Raw genomic sequence first — 22214 nt, forward strand, 5'->3', positions numbered from 1 at the left:
AACCATTCCAACCATCAAAACCGTTAATGGGATGGTATGCCCGTGGCATGGGTTCTCTGCTACCTATGCTGAAGAACTCAAGCTGTACCTCACTGATGATGTCCTTCGAAGACAAAAAGTGATCTGGCTTGCTTGTTGTTATTGCTCAGAGATAAACTGGGCAGGTTGTTCAGCCTGATCTGTTCTATTTAGAGAAGGGCCAATGGCTTCAGACGTTTGCATTTACGTATGGCTGGTTCCTGTCTGGTGTGACATAGAGGGCAAAGAACAAGGGACTGGAATGCACCCAAGTGATTGGTAGTAGCAAAGACTTCTGCATGCATTCTATCCATCCCCATTATGCTTCATTGTGACACGCTTTATGTGATGGATCTGTCCAGACGTGTGTCCTTTGGATTCCTTTCCGGACTAATTGAAAGTAGAAGATAGGCCTTTTTTCCTTGGAAGAATTATTATTTACATCTAGTTGCGACTTGATTCTGGTGATGACATACTTGAATAAGGTTCTCAAGGATCTTGAAAGGTTGGTGATAGGCTGTGTATGAAGGGGAATATTTTCCCTATCCTGTTCATTCTTTTCTCTTTTTAGTGTGCAAGCACTCATTTCTCTCATACCATAGTCTGTTGTCTTTCTAAATCTGCGTATTCTGTTCATATCATTCTCTGGCTTCCAGGCTTTTAATGTGTTCTGCTTCCACACTTTGGTCCTCTTTAACCCTTATTCCCCCTCAGCTCCATTTTACCTTGTTCTCTCTTTCCCCTCTCTCTTTCTGTTTTCCCCATCTTTTCCTCATTTCTTTATTTATGTCTTTGTAGCTGCTTCAAACTGCAGAGGATGTATCAAAAATGCAGGAGGAATTGGAGAGCATGCGTCCACTTTTGGAAGAGGCGGCTCAAGACACTGTAACAACCATGGATAAAATCAAGGTAACGAGAAAGAGTTTGCAATGACGACAAATGAGTGCGTGTTAAACAACCCACCCTTACCCAAACACAGTTTATGGGTGTGTGCAAGGAAGTTAATTTCTGCCAGAGGTGTTTGCATGGGAATGTCTTTGAAAAGTATCAGTTTGTTGGACAGTTCTTCAAATCTATCATTGTAAGTGGGGCATTCTGGAGATTGGAATAGTAGTCCGTATGCTAAAATGATAGAGACAAGAGAGAAATCTATATTATGTTTTAGAGGGTGCTCTTATCCTATTGTGTGTGAAATGTTCTTACATTAGACACTATGGGGCTGATTACGAGTCTGTGCGGGGGCGAAGTGGTCTCCCCACGCCCTATTACAAGATGCGCGGTAGGACCGCCACAGCCTGCTGCAGCTGCCAGGGAACCGTTATTCCCTGGCGGTGTGGGGACGGTCAGGAGGCATCCCTATGCTCGACGGGACCGCCACAGTCCCACCAAGTATATAAGAAGTTTACTCTCTGCCAGGGTTTACATGGTGGTTCCTCCTCCATATAAACCCTGGCAGAGAGGAAACAAAGGATGCCCTACCGGGCCCCGGGTGCCTCTGCGCAAGTGGATGCACACATGGTAGCATAATGTGTGCCCTCCTCTGTGCAGGCACACCAGTTCCTGCATAGCATTGGAACTGTTTTTGGCGTTCCCATTGCAGTGCCCTTTTTAGAAGCACCGCTGTGGGAACTCTAAACAAAAGCTCGCCAGACAGGAGGAAACTCCTAATCTGATGGGCGGCCTCACCAAGGGTTTGGCGGTGTGGCGGCAGGGCAGACCCAGTACTGCACCACCAAACTCGTAACCAGGCCCTAAGAAGGAACTGGCTACCTTTACAATGTACAGGCATGTAGAGCTCCCCTGTTAATTAGTGTGAGGCTCTGTGAATAATCAATAACATAATCATGATTTACAAGAGAGCACTTGAAAGTTATCACTGATGAGTAACACTGAATAATGGCTATGTTCTTCACTGATGGATTCTGAGTGACAACAGATTGACAACAGGAGCAAAACTTGAGTTCTCTATGATGTTGCTCAGAACCCCAAGGTGAAAAACTGTTGCAGGGATTCTGCATATACACAGAACTATGCACAGGAAAATGGGACCTCGGTGTATAGGGGGCTAAGCCTTCCCACCACCTTAGTGCCCACAAACCCATGACTGACTAGCTACAGTGTCTCACTCGCCCTCCTACTCACAAATGGAGAAACAAATGATTAGACACCCCAGAACACAACACTCCCGGATCTCTCAGGACTCACAGTAACATGACACACCTTTTCGCCCATATTTGTCCACAATAAGATCTGACAGAGACACGAAGATAGTTTTAAACATTTATTTTAATTAACGTACTCTAAAATGCAGTATATTTGCCACAACAAGCATAAAGATGCATTACACCAATATCGTTAGCATTGCAGTAAGGCCATATATTATAAAGGGAGACGTCATTATGCAAAGACTATGGAGAAAGGACTACAATGCCTATGCTCCATCCCCTTGGTAAGAAGAAGTATTATTAAATAATAGAAGATCTCTGGGCTTTGTGAGCAGACCCCATACCTCAGGCAGTAGATCATATTTCTACATCACAGGAGCGTGTTGCTCTTCTCCCTGGAAAGTTACTTCTACAAGTATGTCTTACCTAAGTATGCATCCCCATAATATCAAAGTACGAGTCTCCAGCAAAGACAGCTGCATTAGTATGTTTTTTCTAGGTGCTAGAGCCTGACCAGAACAGAATAACAAGAGGCAGTGTTTATCGACCTTGCTCACAATGTTCAGACTAAACTCCAGGAACAGTCAGAGAATGAGCACAGCGGAGAGTTCTCATGTGAAAGGCATAAACAGAGGCTTGCAAAATTAAAGACATGTAGTAACGTGCGCAAAAGCAGCATCATGGCTAACGGGCTCATGCTAACTTAAAGATGTCTACAATGCCCTCAGCGACCATGTGACAAAACTATCCTGTTATTCCTTCTTTATGTTGTGAAAGGCCCCAAAAATCTCCTGTCCCTACTTTCAATTGCTAGGCAGGGGCAAATGAGTAATTGTGGAGTTATGCATAACATGCTCTCCCTTCCCTGTAAAAAAAAGGTACCTGGCCACATGAAGTAAAGAACAAAAATGTGAGGTAAATTGAGAGCTTAGGTAATCAGAGAGAGAACTGTGAGATACATGTGAGGTAATGAGAGACATGTGAGGTAGAGAGAGAAATGAGATAGAGAGGTTAGAGGGAATGGTGAGGTGGAGAAAGGGCTGAAAAGAGGTACAGAAGAGGTAATGTAGTGGTCACATGGATTGAGAAACAGGTAAATATAGAGATGAAGTTGTGTGACAAAATTACCTGGAGAAACACAAACGTTGGATGGAGAAAGCACAGTGAGGTACAGATGGAGGGATTAGGCACAAATGTTATGGTCATACGAGAAGGGATTGCGAGAAATAGATATATAGAGATGCTGACAGAGAGGCAGTGATGTATATTGAGTGAGCTATATTAAGAGAGGCATTGAGATATATTGAGTGAGGTATTTTGAGAGACACGTAAGGTAGACAAAGGTGAGTTAGAGAGATCAGAAATTGAGACAGAGTATGTAGGAGCACAGAGCCGTAGAGAGAGAAGGGTAACATAAAAGAGGTCAGGTGAAGTAAGGAGTGAGAAATTACACAGAAAGATTTTATTTTTCAATTTAATTACCACCAACTACCTGAAATTATAAGGGTTAAGGGTGGGGAGGCCAGACATGCTCACTAAGGGCCACATTTATCACACTTTTATTAAGTGCAGAGTGACCAAAAGTGATGCAAACTAGTGCTGAGACTTGAATAACTTTCCAGGACAAAGTTTGATTTGCACTGGAAAATTTGCCTAAAAGTAATCCACCATGTGCAAAACAAGATGGCGCTCCATATCTGAAAGAAACAGGTTAGTGTTAGATTCCTTACCTTAGAACAGTGGTTCCCAAACTTTTGACTCCTGAGGACCCCCATTGAGTCACCACTAGAAGCCGGGGACCCCCAAGCAATTTGTATGAGTTAAATTTCAAATATTAAAACAGTAATTTGAAAATAATACACACGTGTGCATACAAAACAAATACTCAAAGTACTAAGGATTTTGGGGGCAGATGTACGACCATTTCATTTAGCGCCTCGCAATTGGCGACACATGGCAAGTGGCAAATTGCGAGTCGCTAAATGAAATGTACAACAGTGTGTTTAACACTGTTTGGGATTCCCAATGGGGTCGCAAATTGCGAGGTTCATTGATATTAATGAGCCTGTCGCAATTTGTGAGCCAATTGGGCATGCCAGCCCTCCCAGGTATGGTGGCCTGCTGGGCTCTGCAGGCCACCATGTCTGGGACTGCTTTTAAATAAAGCAGTTTTATAAAGAAAAAGCAGCACATTTACCATGCATTTAAAGAAAAAGGAAATGAAACATTTTCGTTTAATTTTCTAAGGGCAGGCAGAGGTCCCTGGGACCACTGCCTGCCCTTAAAAAATTTTTTTGCATGCATTTGCAAAGGGGAAGGGGTCCCCTGAGGACCCCTTTCCATTTGCAAATGCATTACCATCTACTTGAAGTAGGTGGTAATTGCAAATGTTTTGCGACCGCAAAACATTTGTACATGGTTTTGAGATTTGTTATTTGGAAGGAAATGCCCCTTCCAAATAGCAAGTTGCAAAACGTATTTAGTGAGTCGCAAACAAATTGCGACTCACGAAATAGGCAATATACATGGCCCAATAGGTTTTTGCATGCGCAAACGGGTTCGCGAACCCGTTCGCACATATAAAAACATATCATGCATCTGGCCCTTAGTATTTTGTGTTGAAGTAATAGCCCCTCTGTCACATGCATTTCATTTGTTTTATAGCATCTCTCATACCATTGTAGGATGCCAGAGCACTTTACATCACACACATATAGAGGCATTGAATCATACATGTAAATCAGTGTGTATATAAAATGTTTAAAGAGTTCTTGGTCTGGAAAAGCACAAACTCAGGAGTCAGAAAATAACACAGTGGCTAGCACTAACTTTAACATTAAAAATGTATTTCCACCCAAATAAACCTTTTTAGCAGCATCAGGATAATGAATAACTGGGGAAAAACATAAGTTACTAACTGGTACCATGCAGTTTGCAAGCAGCTCTTTGATGACAGTTTATAGGTCCCTCTGCTACATTACAATTGTCACTTGTGAAGTGCACAATAACAAAAGAATCTCTGGGATAAAAGCAGTAACCACGAACCTATGCACATAAAATACTGCGTTTTAAAATGCAGGTTACACGTTCTTTGCAGCAGGCACATTAACGCTCTGCACTACATTAGTTAAGTCAAAGCTGCCACTGAACAAAACTCTCCTCATGCTCCAGCAGGTACATTAATAACTGACATGATCTTGGCACTTTTATTATTGCTGCAAAGCTGCTAATTATACAAGAAACTTGTCTGTGCTTTTAAAACTGTTGCCTATGGACCCCCAGGGAATGTGTCACGGACCCCAGGGGGTCCGCGGACCCCAGTTTGGGAAACACTGCCTTAGCATATCCCCAGGTGTCAGACTGGATCTGGAAAGTTTTCATCAGCAGTACCCCTGCGCGTCGGTAGGCATCGTCTGTGGCTCCGCGTCCGTCGTCGGTGTCGTGATCGCAGGATGACGTCGTCAGAGTACTTAGACGCCGCCCTCGCACGCTGACGTCAGTTCTTTTTTCCGCGCCAGTAAGCGCAGATCCGGGAAGAGTAGTGCTCTACTCATTTTTTGAGTGACTTTTTCATCTCATTTGATCACTTTTTGCGTCGACCTTCGACTCACGGTGTCTCTAGGAATGCCTGGTTTTAAACCTTGCGAGGCCTGTCACCGCCTGATGTCGGTGACCGACCAACACCATCGGTGCCTTTATTGCCTCAGGGCCGACCATGATGACAAGTCATGCCCCGACTGCCGGGCCTTGACCTCGAAGGCTAGATGGGGGCGGTCCCGTAAGCTGCTCAAGCTCCGGCAGTCGGTTCCGCGCCGCTGGAGGTCCCGGTCAAGGAGGAAGTCGAGGGACCGGTCTGGAGCTGCAGTCATCGCCGCTCGACGAGTCACCACCACTCGTCGGGCTCCAAGTCCTCAGGTAAGTCGAGGCATTCGAAGAAGAAGTCGAAGAGGCATCATCGCTCTTCTGACTCCCCCGACGCTCGCACGACGCGACCGGGGGTTCAGGTGACACCGCCCACATGGCTCAGTCAGAGCCGCAGGTTCCGAGCCTGTGGATCGGAAAGTGGCCAGATGCCACTGCCCGGCTCCGGGCGACCCCTGCTTTCTGTCTGTTCACCCCTCCACAAGAGTCTGGTGATCCAGGCCTCTACGTCCTAGACCGCATTGCCGACCGCTCCCCCGGATCGGGAATCCAAAAGGTGTGATCAGTTTGGGAAGAAGCTGTTCTCCTCACTGAGTTTGGGGCTGCGGTCTGTCAACACCGCCTGCCTTTTTGGCTGATACACCCACTCTCTGTGGGATACGGTTGCGGAGGTGCTGCCACAGTGCCCGGAGGAGGCCCGGACACGGCTCGCCCAAGCCCTAGCGGAAGGGCGGGATGCAGCACGCTACTCGATCCAGTGTGGACTTGACACCACGGACTCGCTGGGTAGGCGATTGCAACGACAGTGGCGGTTCGCCACCACGCCTGGCTGAGATCCGCCAACTTTTCAGGGGATGTCCAGGCCACGCTCATGGACATGCCCTTTGATGGCCGTCGCCTTTTTGGCGACAAAGCGGACAGTGCGCTGGAGCGTTTCAAGGACTCCAGGGCTATGGCCAAGTCCTTGGGCCTAGGCCAACGGCAGCAAACGTCTGCTTTTTGCCCCTTTCGTGGCCAAGGAAGGGTGCCCCCACATGTCCAGCCAGCCACAGGCCGCCGAACTAGTATCAACGCGGTCACGGACGTGGTTACCGCCGTGGCGGTGCTGGGGGACAACAGCAGGGTCAGTCCAGATCCGCTCCCGCAGCATCTTCCTCTAAGCCTTCCTAGTCCAGCATTTCAAGCCCATTCTAGGCCAGTGGGGGTCAGGGTTGGCCATCACCTCTGGAGAACCTGACCTTATGGGCCAGGCGGCGCAGGGCACGCCAGAGATCTGCGAGTTCACCTGCTTTGGCAGACAGAGACACGAGACACTCTGTTAGGCGTAGAAAAGCAGATTTATTAGCTGCAGCTAAGCACAGTGGTCCTGTAAGTACACCAACGCACTAATGGGTATGTTATCAGGAGACTGCCACTTCATTCCGTGGCGCACAGTTTATTGTAGTACACAAGTTTACAATGCCAACTCGCAAAACATACAAAACTAACGAATAGGAATAGTTTGAAAACAAGCTATCGAATGTCTAAAACACACCCTCCTTTCAGACACTGTGTGCTCTCCTCCCTTCAGGTTAATCAACACTAGTGCCCGCAATTTAAATTGCAGGTGGTAGAACATGTTGAATACTTCAAAAGACAGTCTTTGTAACAGGAGAACACACAAAGAGATTAGCGAAGTCAAGAAGAATGGTGAGACCCAAACAGTGGAGTAGGACATGGATTAATCAGTCTAGACATGGTTTTACGAAACTCGGGAGAACCTGACATCGGTTTCATAAACATAGGCAGAAGTTACTCTTTAACGGGAAGGACACGTAGCAGCTGCAAGGACAAAAACATCGCGTTCACCACTTCCGCCGTGCTGCCTGAGTGAGGCAACACAAAATGGCGGTTAAATACAAAATGGCGGCTAGATACGAAGCAAAGTCGAAAACCACGTAACCTCAGACCCTCCTTTTGCCATACTCAGGCAAAGCACAAAAAGACTCATGTTAGTCTGAGTCGATATCGATGGTCATGAGGTCGTTGAGGTGTTGTTGCAACATCATTCTGATGTTCTCTGTTTCCTGTGTTACTGGCTTAGAAACACACACAGTGGCACAAAGTCCGCAAATAGCTGGATCGCACTGTAAACAAAGAAAACAAGAAAAGATGATTGCCAGAATCGCTCCAAAGAAAGTTAACACCTTCTATCCCCTTGTGGACAGTAGTCCCCAAAACCATCCCATCACAGACCAGTCTTCAGTGTCCTGATGAATGGACTCGGAGATTATATGTAGCTTAGAGATGGCTTGGTATACTATAGGGGCATTATCTGGAACGTAAACGCAGCAACTGGACCCAATCAATTTACAGACTCCGCCTCTATCAGCCAAGACAATGTCTAGAACCATTCGGTTCTGCAAAGTCATAAGGCGATCCGCCTGAAGTTGAGCTGTCAAATTATTTAATGCTCCAGAAGTTATATTTATGGTAGCATCAACCACACGAACCAGGCGTCTGATGTTTCTAATATTTGCCATTGGACCCCAAAAGGGAAGAATTATTTTCAGGAAATCTCCTCCTTCTTTTCCGGTCGTGTCTTCCGCATCAATAACCCCTCTACCCAATCTCTTTCTATGGTGATCTGCAGGAGCAGTATATGTCGGAGCGAGAAGAAAAGCTATATAACATGTCCCCGAGAAATGTGTGGGAAGCCATGTATAAGCTTTATCATGACAGATAAAGTATGTACCTTGTGATGGAACTAACGGTGAAGGAGTCAAGGGTGTATTGACATATATGTGAGAACAATTACTCTTTTCTTGCTTAACTTTGGTATTCTGACCATTTGTTCGTAAACACAGATTACCTCTCTGGGGTAAAACCCAAATTGGTGCGAATTTCTTCTGTTTAATCTTATCAGTGAGACTAGTGACATACCTGGTCACGTTCCGTCCATCATATGCTCTCTTTTCATTTTTGGGGATCTTGATAATATCAGCTATTTTTGCCATGGTCACTATCCCCTTGATCAAAGAGCTATGACTGAAATCCACTCCACCATTATAGGACCCACCAGGAGGATATCGGAGTAGGTATTGCTATGCATTAGAAAACATAGCCAGATAAGCCCAGGCAGAACCTTCATACGTAAATGGAAGAACTAAATACGGCATCACTCTCTCTGTGTTGTGTGGTATGAGCCCACAAACCCAACAATCAGTGGTATTCACTACCAGTTGATGTTGATGTAACAGTAGGATAAATGAATTGTTAAAATACTCCATTCTTCTCATCTGCTCATGGTCTGGGAGTGCATAAAATTTATGTGGAGAAATAGTAGTAGAGGAAATCAAAGAAATAGAAGTTGGGACAGATGTTGGCTGCATACTGTGTACGATCCATCCTACAAATGCTAATAAACTGCATAAACATACTGAAATACATAATGCTGCGCCACAAGGACTAAATAATAATTTCTTAGAATGATTTCTTTTCATAATTTTGACATCATTCTCTTTTCCTGCGCTATCCATTACTCTAAAGGCGTTGCTCACGATAATCTTCCTTAATCACTTAGCTGTGGTTGTTAGCCGTCCTATGACACTGCAAGTCCTGTTGACCTAGTCACTATTCAGGTCACAGCCTAAGACTCCTACCGTGACCCTGCAACTTGATGGATAGTGGAAAAGGAATCTTTCACTTTTTAACACAAAACAACAATTATAAAGCACAAAGTTTTAATTGTTCTTGGGCAACCTTTTTCTCAGGTTGTATCGTGTCTTGCCAGGTATCCTCTGGTCCGGGAATAAAGTCTCTGGATCCGATGTGTTTAGTCGTAAGTGTGGAGGTACAGCTTCCTGCAAAACGTTGTCATCCTCTTTCTCAGAATTAGTCCAGTCCAGGCGTGCACTGCTGAACGGTACGAACCTGGATACCTTTTCACACTCACTGTCCCCAATGCCTTCTCGGACCCACTGGTCGTAAGGTAAAGGCAATGGTACCTGCTTACAATGCACGCCGTGGATCCAGTTTCGTTTTCCGACGACCTTCACTGCTGTACGGGTGGTGAGTAGGACTTGTCTCGGCGGCCCCCAATGAGGCTCCAGATTTTTCTTCCTCTGGAAGTTTTTTAGACACACCCAGTCACCGGGTTGGATGGAGTGACCTGGGTCTGAGGAGGCCTCCGGCAAAGCGTTTTGAACCTGTTGACGAATAACACGCAATTTAGTGGTGAGGTCGTGCAAATAATCAACCAACAATGGATACGGAATATCTGAGTACTTTTTGGGGCGAGGGACTCCCCAAACATTAGCAGGGCGCCTGAAAACAATCTCATATGGGCTAAGCCCCAAACGAGAATGGACAGTCGTTCTTGTTGAGAGAAGTGCCAAAGGAAAGGCATCAGGCCAGGAAAGGCCTGTACTAGTCTGAATCTTTGCAAGCTTAAGTTTGAGAGTACCATTGTAACACTCCACCAAACCTGCTGACTGAGGATTGTTTGCCGCATTAAATTTCTGTCTAATACCAAGACCCTCACACACTTTCTGCATAATCTGACCTACAAATTCACTCCCATTGTCACTCCAGACAATGCGCGGCAAACCGAACCTCGGGAAAAACTCTTTCAGAAGGACTTTGGCAGTAGACAAAGCAGTATTGTCTTTTAGGGGGTAGGCCTCTATCCATCTGGAAAAGGCACAAACCACCACCAGGACATACTTAAGATTATTGAAACGTTTCATATGGATGTAGTCTATTTGTAATACCTCGAAAGGATATGTAGGGGGGGCAAAGTGACCTGCTGGAGTTGGAGTTCCCTTTCCTGGATTTTGCATCAAGCAAACAATGCAATGCTTCACTACATTTTCTGCACATTTAGGAATATTTTCATTTTGCCATACTGGAGCTAGGAGTTTACATATACCCCTTGCATTAATATGGGCTGGTCCATGAGCCATAGTGACCACAGGTAATACATACGCATCAGGTAACAACCATCGCTGATGCTCTGACAATTCCGTCCAACATCCCATCGTATCCAACATTCCCATACTTTCTTCCCACTTACTCACTTCTTTCTGAATCATTTTCACACTTTCTACTGTATCTTCACACATACCAGCCTCTGGGACCCAATTTGACGGTCCTGCAACGTACATTCGACTCTCAACATTTCGTGCCGTTTCCTTCGCTATTTCATCCGCAAATGCATTTCCCCGACCCACTCATCAGTAATCTTTTGATGCGCACTACACTTCACAATCGCTATTTGAGTGGGCAAGGTAAGTGATTCAAGAAGGTCAGTCACCAACTGACCATGCTGTATTTTAGTGCCGTGGGAGGTAAAGAATCCTCTTTCTCTCCACAAACGGCCGAAACTGTGTGCAACGCCAAACGCGTATTGACTACCGATTTAAACAGTCACTCTTGTTTCCTTCGCCAACACACATGCTCTCGTCAACGCAATCAACTCTGCAGCTTGCGCTGAATTCTGTGAAATGCGCGCAGTTTCCACTATCGTATGTAGAGTTGTAACAGCATAAGCTGCTGTCGTCTCGCCATTAGGAAGCTTAAAGCAAGACCCATCTACCCACAGGATCCCGTCCGGATCCGTAAGTGGTGTATCTTTCAAATCAACGCGACCTCTTCCGTACGAAGAAAACAATCATGCTGATCTTGTACATTTTTCTCATCCAAAATAGGCAACAATGTTGCTGGATTCAGAACATTACATCTCCTGATATGTATATGACTTGCTAAAAGCGTCAACTCATATCCAGACAAACGGGCACTCGTGAAGTGCTGGGTTTTCGTCCTGTTTAAAAGAGTATCTACTGCGTGTGGCACCATAACATTAAGAGTATGATCCAACACCAATCCAGCAGATTGACGAATAGAAATTGCTGCTGCCGCTGTTGCTCTAAGACAACTGGGTAATGCTTTTGCAACTAGATCTAATGTAGCCGAGAAATAGGCACATGGCCTTTGTTTCCCTCCAAATTGCTGTGTCAGAACTGATAATGCACAACCTTCCTTCTCATGAACATAAAGTGTAAAAGGTTTGCTGTAATCTGGAGTACCCAACACAGGAGCCGAACACAAAGCAGTACGTAAATCAGAAAAACTCTTTTGACATTCATCAGTCCAAGGAAAAGGTTGGGGCGTATGTTTCAGAGTGAGTGCCAACAAAGGTTTCGCTAGTAAAGAAAAGTTTGGAATCCATTGTCTACAATAAGAGGTAATGCCTAAGAAAGCACACACCTCTCTTTGTGTGGATGGTACAGACATTCGCGCAATTGCTTGAATACGTTCTGGGGTCAATCGCCTTCCCTTCTTCGACAAGAGATGACCTAAATAGGTAACCTCTTGTCGGCAATATTGTAACTTAGAAAGCGACACTTTGTGATGTAGATCAGACAAATGTCGTAGAAGTAACACAGTCACATTTTTACAGACATCTTCCGAATCAGCAGCCACTAATAAATCATCCACATATTGGATAAGTGTAGCACCAGATGGCAAAGAAAAGGTGTCAAGCTGAGACTTCAAGGCTTGACTTTAGATGGAGGGACTCTCACAATAACCTTGAGGTGCACGCTTAAATCGAAAACTTCGGCCTCAAAGAGAGAAACCAAAGAGATCCCTACTCTCCTCAGCAATGGGAATGCTAAAGAAAGCATTCTTAAAATCAATGACCGAAAACCAAGCTGCCGAAGCAGGAATCATAGTAAGCAAAGCAGTAATATCTGGGACAACAGGAAACTAAGGAACAACAATTTTGTTGACCTCTCTGAGGTCTATCACAAAACGATACAAAGGTGACTGAGAAGGATCAGTACGCTTTAGAACAGGCAGAACAGGACTGTTACAAACATTTCCTCTGGTCCCCTCAACCACACCCTTCTGAACCAAGTCATAAACAATAGCCAACAGCGTTCTCTCACCATTGTTAGAAGTTTTATATTGTGGAATGCGTGGTAGCTTAACATTAGGCTTCACAGTAATCACATAAGGTGAAATTTGAAGCAAACCAACATCATTCAGACCCGTAGCCCAAAGCGTAGCAGGAAGCGTACGCAGTTCGAGTGGCAGTTGGTCTTTAGATACGTACATCGGAGAAGTCAATTTAGCACCTAAAGTAAGATGTACACCAGATGGTGAGCAATACAATGTGGCATGCAGTCGTTTCAATAAATCCAAACCCAATAAATTCTCTCCGCAACCCGTTGTCAAAAGAAGTGGAGCTTTTAAATCATACGCACCAATAGGGATAGGCAAAGGACAAGAAACAGGGTTGCGAACTGGGGCGCCAGAGAATCCTACAGAAACATTTGTTAAGCCAGACAAAGGTGCCCTGGGGAGTTTAGAATGCATAATAGAACTTCTCTTTGCACCAGTATCTAAAAGAAATGGTTCGGTAACACCCAATGCTACAACATTAACATAAGGTCCATCCTGATCCACTGGAACTGATACGACTCCCTGTCCTAGCAAGTGAGAACATCAGCATTCTCACCATCTGCGCAATAATCATCATTGTAATACTGTGCAGACCGAGAATTCCGCTGGTCAAAATAATTTGCAGAGTCCTGAGGGGGAGAGGGACGTCGTTCCTGAGACGGCGCACCACGCCCTCTACCTCTGGACACCGACCGAGAATCTCCACGACCTTGTGACTGTGATCCACCATAACGCTGCAACAAAATCGGACAACTAATCTTAAAATGACCCTCCTCTTTACAGTAGGCACATTGATTAGGACCCAACGGAAATCGCGGAGCTGGAGATTCAGGTTTTTGCAACAGCTTCTGAAACTGTGGGGGCTGTTGAAATTGGGGCTGAGCAGAACGAGGAGGATAAGCCTGTTGCAGAAGAACCTTAGTTTTTAATTCTTTAGTTTTCTTCTCTGCTTTCTCCTTATCTTCCTTATCCCTATTCTCATAAAATTGAGCAGTAGCTAATATCTGGGCAGTTGAAGAAACAGCCCATGCACTTTAAGATTGTTTCAATTTATGCAATAGTTCCGAAAGTAAATTAAAAACGAATTTATCTACAAATAATCGCAGTCCACCTTCAGTACTCATATCTTGACCATTATGGTCGATGAAAGTCTCTTCAAAACGAGTAAAGAAATCGGAGACACTTTCATCGACTTTTTGTATGCACGCGGCTAACTTATCCCAGTTAACACGCACAGCAGGCATCATCGTTTTCATAAGATCTATTATTCTACCAGGCAACTCCGTAATCAGATCATCAGGTTTGGCACCACCTACTTGTGCTGTATCTGCGGCCGCAATAGCAGCCCAGTTACCACCTAAAGCTTGATCATGATCTTGTCTACGAATTTTAGCCCATAAAGCTTGTGGGACTACATTTCCCATAAGTAAATCAATATCTGCCAAATTCATAACGCATGCATTAACAGTCTGAGACAATTCTTTATAATACCCAGCAGGATTCTTACAAGGGTCCGGTAAGGACTGCTTAAGTGCCAACACTTCTGATCTTTTCCAAGGATCATGTACCCATATGCGCTGAACATGAGCAAGAATAGGTGGATGAGCGTTTGGGTCTGCCTCTCTCCATATTGGAGGAACTTCTCGCATGGGATATTGTGCCATTTTACGACGAACCGCAGGATCAGGCTCGAGAGAAGTTTGAGAGAAAAAGGAAGATCGGAAAGTAACAAGCTTCCGAACAGCAGACTCTACATCAGGACCCACAATAAATCCCTTATCAAATTGATCCCGTATTTCAAATAAATCCTGAGGAGGTGAACCCAAATCCATATCTTCCCACCCTTTAATAAGAGTGTTGCACATAATATTAAAGACATACCTCTGCGTAGGCGCATTCCATTGCAGAAAGGTGTCTAAAATATCACGTACGCTATACTGTAAACTACTTGTTGTCCAATTACGAGCAAGAGAATCCAACTCAGTCCGTTCTTCCAAATCTGGAATCTGACTACGAGATTGTCTTGTAGATGAAGCAGGAGAAAAGAAAATAGATCCAAGTAAAGGTGACAAAAGACCAGAAACAGTTTCAACTAAACAATGTCGAGCTGTAGGAGAATCTGACAATAAAACAGGAGACAACGTATTCTGTACAGCAGGAGAAGAACCAGTAGCAACAGAGGGTAAAGGAAACTGAGGCACAGGAATTTGAGGTACAGAAGTCGGTGGCAAAGGGGGTGGAGGTGGAATCATAGGAAGAGGCAACTGTGTAGGAACCAGAACAGCTGGATTAACAACAGGTTGTAATGGAGGTGCATTAGCGCCTAACACATAAGGTGGAGGTAACGTTAAGAGATGGGACACAAATGAATCTTCGTCAGGACCCTTACTCTTTGAAGCAGTAGGTAGTACGGGATAGCATCTATCTATTGCCATACAATGCTGTCTCTCCGAAACCCCAACCATCTGATCAGCTTCGTCATTTTTAAACTGTTGGGCAGCCTGTAAAATCGTCATATCCTGCTCTTTCTTATCTTTCTTCATTTGCTTAATTTCTTTCTGTTTAGATTCTTTACGCCAGAGGCGGAAAGAGTCAAACATTGCCGGCCGGGCTTTTCTCTTAAATAGAATCGTTTTCAAATTATCTAATATAGCAGGCTCGAAAGTACCATTTTGTGGCCACCGCAAAACACCATCTTTTTTAGTTTATCGAATCCATGTTTCATTAAAAATAATAGGACCTAAACCATGTTTTGAATAGAGCTCATAAGTGGGAGTTCCAACCGGAGGAATCGGACAAGAATCCTCTAGCCGGGAATCCCTAATACAACCAAAACAACAACATTTCCTAAACTTACTAAATCCAGGCATTTCGTAACGAACTGGACTACTTACAAACGTCAAGGGGTTTTAGACAATATAGTCACAGCACAAACGTACTTACCCCTTGGCTTCGGTAAGTGCACTAATCGAATAAAAAAAAAAAAAAAAAAAAGGGTGGGCGCTACCCACGAGTACTTAACTAAACGCTTTCTCACGCCAACAGATGTCCGTCTAACGTCTCGCGATACTAATCATCACCAGGGGCCAAAGCAGGGCGACAGTCAGGGCAGCAGTCATCAGCAGCCGTCAGGAACGAGTAGCCGTGCCTCAAAACACCTTCGGTCCACTTCGACATATAGGGGTCGCTCACGTGGCTCGCGAAATCCTCAGGAATTTTCTGGCGAAGCTCCTCACGACCTTCAGGCAAAACTACTACCGCTGAAGTCGCCCGACGTTGGGCGCCAATTGGAGAACCTGACCTTATGGACCAGGCGGCGCAGGGCACGCCTGAGATCTCCGAGTTCACCTGCTTTGGCAGACAGAGACACGAGACACTCTGTTAGGCGTAGAAAAGCAGATTTTTTAGCTGCAGCTAAGCACAGTGGTCCTGTAAGTACACCAACGGGTATGTTATCAGGAGACTGCCACTTCATTCCGTGGCGCACAGACTATTATAGTACACAAGTTTACAATGCCGACTCCCAAAACATAGAAAACTAACGAATAGGAATAGTTTGAAAACAAGCTATCGAATGTCTAAAACACACCCTCCTTTCAGACCCTAAGTGCTCTCCTCCCTTCAGGTTAATAAACACTAATGCCCGTAATTTAATTTGCAGGTGGTAGAACACGTTGAATACTTCAAAAGACAGTCTATGTAACAGGAGAACACACGAAGAGAATAGCGAAGGCCAGTTAAACAAGATAAAGTCAAGAAGAATGGTGAGACCCAAAAGGTGGAGTAAGACATGGATTAATCAGTCTAGACATGGATTTACGAAACTCAGGAGACCCTGACATCGATTTCATAAACATAGGCAGAAGTTACTCTTTAACGGGAAGTACACGTAGCAGCTGCAAGGGCAAAAACATCACATTCACCACGTCTGCCGTGCTGCCTGAGTGAGGCAACACAAAATGGCGGTTAAATACAAAATGGCAGCTAGATACGAAGCGAAGTCGAAAACCACGTAACCTCACCTCCTCCACTGGCGTACCATCACATCGGACAGGGGGATGCTGCAAATCGTCCGAAGGGGCTACTCCCTCCCCTTCGAGGCGACCCCTCCAGCCATGCCACCGCAGTACCACCGCATGTCGGGGGATCACTTACAACTTCTGCAGGAGGAAGTTACGCCCGCTTGGCAAGGGGGCCAGAAGTAGGATGTGGTTGCTAATCCCACTACTTTCTGGTACCCAAGAAGTGCAAAGGAGGCCTATGCCCTATCTTGGACCTACAGAGCTTCAACGGCTTTCTCTGGAAGGAGAAGTTCAAGATGCTGACTTTGGCTCAGGTCCTAGCTGCCCTGGACCCAGGAGACTGGATGGTAGCGTTGGACTTACAGGACGCGTATTTCCACATCCCCGTCCTGCCGGCCAACCGGCGCTACCTGCGGTTCACAGTAGGCCACGAGCACTTTCAGTTTACCGTGATCCCCTTCGGCCTTACCAGCGCCCCTCGGGTGTTCACGAAAGTGATGGCGGTGGTCGCAGCTCATCTGCGCAGATCAGGGGTTTCAGTCTTCCCCTATCTCGACGATTGGTTGTTGAAGGCGGGCTCGCCCCAAACAGTCCTCTCCCACCTCCAGACTACGGCTGACCTCCTGCACAAGCTGGGGTTCTCCATCAACGTGCCAAAGTCACACCTGTGCCCCTCTCAGAAGCTCCTTTTCATTGGAGCGGTTCTGGACTCTTGGCAGTTTCTGGTTTATCCCCCAAGCAGCGGGTTCAGGATATTCAGGCTGTGATTCCGATCTTTCAGCCTTTATCCCGGATCTCGATCAGGTTGAAGCTGTGGCTCCGGGGGCTGATGGCCTCCTGCATCCTTCTGGTGCATCACGCCAGGTGGCGGATGCGGGCTCTGCAGTGGGACCTGAAGTTTCAGTGGGCACAGCATCAGGGCAGCCTGTCCGACCATGTCCTGATCTCAGAGGGAACTGCGAATCAGTTGCAGTGGTGGCTCTTGAACCGCGATTGGGTCAGCGGCAGATCTCTCTCCCTACCCCAACCAGAGCACGTAGTGGTGACGGATGCCTCCCTCCTGGGATGGGGGGGCCACATAGGAGAGAGGGAGATCAGAGGTCTCTGTTCTCCGGCGGAGTCACGGCTCCATATCAACCTTCTGAAGCTGCGGGCGATCCGACTTGCACTGAAGGCATTCCTTCCCTCTGTCCTGGGAAGTGTAGTGCAGGTGTTCACAGATAACACCACTGCCATGTGGTACTGCAACAAACAGGGTGGGGTGGGGTCGTGGACCCTTTGCCAGGATGCTCTGCACCTCTGGCAATGGCTGGAACACCAGGGCGTCACCCTGGTGGTTCAACACCTGGCAGGTTCCCTGAATGCCAGGGCGGACAAACTCAGCCGCCGGTGCATGATGGATCATGAATGGCGTCTGAACTCGGACGTGGCGCAAGGTCTCTTTCAGCAGTGGGTAGAGCCTTGGTTAGATCTATTCACCACCGAAGAGAACGCGCAATGTCATCAGTTCTGCGCATTGGAATTTCCAAGGCGGCACTCGCTCAGCGACGCTTTTCGTCGTGAGTGGAGCTGCGGTCTGTTGTATGCCTTTCCTCCTATACCACTTCTGCCCAGAGTGCTGAAGAAGATCAGGCGAGACCGGGCCCATGTCATCCTTGTGGCTCCGGACTAGGCTAAAAAATACTGGTATCCAGAGCTACTCAGCATGTCAGTCGATCCCCCGATTCGTCTGCCTCTTCAGGAGGACCTTCTGTCGCAGCAGCAGGGGTCGGTCCTCCACCCGAACCTGTCCAGTCTCCACCTACATGCATGGAGATTGAGCGGTGGCAGTTGAGGCCATTTGACTTGCCTCCTGAGGTTTGTGATGTGATTCTAGCAGCCAGGCGTTCCTCCACAAAAACGGTATACGCCTGCAGGTGGAACAAATTAGTGGCATGGTGCACAGCAAAGGCTGTGGATCCACTCTCTCCCCCCCTTTCAGAGGTTCTCCTTTTCCTTCTTTCTCTTGCCCAGCAGGGCTCTGCTCTGGGAACTATCAAGGGCTACCTCTTGGCCATTTCAGCATTCTTAAGGCTCCCTGATCAGCCTCCTCTTTTCAAGTCCTCTGTTGTAAATAGATTCTTGAAAGGCATCACACCCATGTTTCCTCCTGTTGCCTTCGGGATGCCTCCGTGGGACTTGAATCTTGTTCTAACGTATCTGATGTGCGCTTCTTTTGAGCAACTTCATAACTGTCCTCTTCGTCTTCTGACTCTTAAGACTGCATTCCTGGGTGCCATCCCCTCTGCCAGGAGAGTGAGTGAGCTCCAGGCTCTATCTTCTAAACCTCCTTTCCTCTCTGTCCATCCGGACAAGGTTGTTCTAAGGACTCGTCCTTCTTTCCTACTCAACATGGTCACAGCCTTTCATATCGGCAGACCATCACCTTCCCCGCCTTCTATCCGCCTCCGCATCCCTCGAAGGAGGAAGAGAGGCTCCACCGTCTGGACCCAAAACGTGCGCTCTCCTTCTTTCTAGATCGCACATGCCAGTTCCGGGTGGATGACCCGGAACTGGTGTTGCCCCAGTATTGGAACTTTCATAGATTCCCATGCTTTTGTATAATTCCCCGTCGTCGGAATGGGAGTCTCGGTAACAAAAATACCATAGCAGTAGGTACAAAAGAGAAAGAAAAAGGCCTAGGCCTCATTCTCTTTTGTAGAATATCACCCTCTTTTTGTAAAAGAGACTAAACTTAGGCATCAGCCAATCAGAAGTGCCTCACCCCTTAGAATCCTCCTGAAGGAACCTCAGAGCCTCAGATTTTCTACAGCACGTTGTGCTTAGGGAGTCTCCTTTGAGCTCTTCTCATTTCTTCTCTATTCAAAGGATTTTCTTCAGAATTTCTCTACAGGATTGTTTAAGGATGGCTGACAAGGATAAGAAGAAGGCCCTTTTCTAGCACTGCTCCACCTGTGGCAAGAAAAGGTTGTTTGTGGAAGATAGGCATAAGGATTGTATCTATTGCCTTTATCCGGATCATAAAGCGGAGGACTGTAAAATCTGCTGCACTTTCTCTACCAAGACCCTCCGAGATCGTGCTGGTAGACTTTTGACCTGGCTTCAAAAACAGAAGGAGAGGAAACATGGAGTTTCCATTGACAGTGCGGAGTCATCATCAGCTGTGTCATCTAGAAGGTCAGTCAAAAGGGGTAAGGGTTCCCCTTCTCCTTCTAAGGAACATCCCTCTAAGGCCTCAAAAAAGACCCCCAGAGTGTCTGAGAGCCTGGGTCCAAGCGAATCTCCTCACCACGGTGAAAAGGAGAGGGTAGGACCATATACGCCTTCCAAGGGTGCGAAGACTGACCCGGCCTTCAAGAAACCCTCTTCCCAATCTTCTGAGAGGAGTTCCAAGTCCTCGACAACGAAAGCTTCGACGGCGGAGTTTCCGTTGATGAAGAAATTGAAGACGGAATTGAAATTTGTTCCGTTGACGACCTCGTCGACGGGGGATTCGTCGACGAAGGGATCGTCGTCGAAGAAGGAAGCGTCGACGACAGGTTCATCAGCATCGACAGGAGGTTTGCCGACGGCGTCGTCGTCGACGAAGGCGTCAACGAGTACCACCACATAGACGATGAGAGTGACAGCGTCGACGACAATGATGACGTCGACGACGACTGTGTCGTCGACGAGAGCATCGACGACGAAAACTTTAACGACGACGACGGCTGGATCGTCGACAGTCGACGTCGAAACTGTCGACGACATCGACGACACCAATCTCGTCGACGAGTGTGCAACCATCGTCGACGTAACCGTCGACGATATTGTCATCTGAAAAAAGGATTACAATTTCAGTGACAAGAACAACGCCGGAGATGACATCTCCTTGGAGAGTGACCCCCTTGCCACCAGCTTTGCTCTTTGAGGAAGGAGAGTCAGATGAGGATGACCAGGACTCATATGGCCATGCCAATAGTCCCTCTCAACTTCTGGTCAAATGTCAAGAGACGGACTCTGAAGGGGGATATGACCAGGAGGATGGAGGACATCATCAGGCGGCCCAGTCACAACATTATTCTGGGCAGGATATGGTTACAGTACCATCTTCATTCCTACAGGACCTGCATAAGATGCTTCAGGACTACAAATCTAAGGCTACTAGGCCAGTTCTGGTTCCGGCAGTGCCTGCAACGCCTGTCTTGGCTTCTGCCTCAACGGGTACTCCTGGATTACCTGCTCAGGTGTCCCCTCAGCCTCAGACATCCTTTCCGCAAGATCCTTCCAGGCCGGCAGATGCCCATGATGATTCCTCGGAAGAGGATCAAAATTCGGATCATGAATCTGTACATTCGACTGAATGGGATGAATACATCATTCCGGACCCTTCATCTCCAGTTCCGGATCCAGTAGATTCCCCGCCAGCGGACGTAGGAGGTTTCCATCAGCTGATGGAAAGAGCAGCTGGCAGGTTCAAATTGGCTATGCCTGCGGTGGCCACGGATTGTTTCTTGTACGACTTCAAGGAACCCTACCGGAAGACAACAAGGTCCATACCTATATTAGATCATCTGTGCAAGGAAGGCCTGAAGGCTATGAAGAACCCATCGATGGTGGTCCCTGTACTACCGCGTCTGGATAAGAAATATAGAGCACCTGACGATGGGCCGGCGGCCTTAACGGGCCATCCCAAACCAGACACAGTTATTTCGCAAGCAGCGCAGAGGAAATCCCGCAACCCCTCTGCTCCCTTACAACTCCTCCGGACAAGGAAGGGCGGAGATTGGATAATGCTGAGAAAAGATTCTCGTCGATGGCGAGTCTTCTGGTGCGAGCTGCCAATGCCCTGGCGATATTGGGCAGATACGACAGGCCAACTTTGGTGTGATGTTGCTCCGTTCCTGGACCAGCTACCTCTAGAATCAACATCCGAGGCAAAAAAGATCTTGCAAGAGGGAGAGGCGACGTCAATGGAGATCATTGACTGTGCCATGGACATTGCAACAACAGCGCTTCGTTCCTTGGCTGGGGCTGCAGTCCTCCGTCGCCAGGGGTGGCTGAAGGCTACCTGGTTTTGACCGGAGATTCAAAACAAAGTCCTGGATCTTCCATTTGATGGGGAAGCATTATTTGGGAAGCTAATCGATGACACTCTTCAGGAGATCAAAAAGGACACGGAAACTGCCAGATCCTTGAGTACCCTTCAATACCGCAAATCTCCTTTTAAGGGTTCCAGAGGCAGAGGTAATAACTACAGGGGATCCTATCAACAGCAGCGTTATTCATCCACTGGCTCAGGTTCCCAGCAGTACCGCCAGCGTTATCAACAGAGACAAGGCCAATCTTCTAACTACTCCAGGCCTTACAATAAGGGGAAACAGGCTAGCCGGGAACGGGATATGTCCAAGCGCCAATAGCAGCCTCCTGGCTCTTCCTACTG

At 46.8% G+C, this 22214-nt stretch overlaps 1 protein-coding gene across 1 annotated transcript in view; it reads left to right on the plus strand.

Annotated features, from left to right (window-relative positions):
* Positions 1-816: 816 nt before the first annotated feature.
* Positions 817-22214, plus strand: part of LOC147668342 (dynein axonemal heavy chain 1-like) — a gene marked incomplete at its 5' end in the record, with an annotated part of 387636 nt that continues 366238 nt past the window's right edge. The window contains one exon of the mRNA XM_086948583.1: positions 817-927. Within this exon, the coding sequence (XP_086804709.1) occupies positions 817-927 (111 nt within the window). The remainder of the gene's footprint in view (positions 928-22214) is intronic.

Source organism: Lissotriton vulgaris, unplaced genomic scaffold, assembly GCF_964263255.1.
Source record: "Lissotriton vulgaris unplaced genomic scaffold, aLisVul1.2 SCAFFOLD_719, whole genome shotgun sequence".
Lineage (NCBI taxonomy): Eukaryota > Metazoa > Chordata > Amphibia > Caudata > Salamandridae > Lissotriton > Lissotriton vulgaris.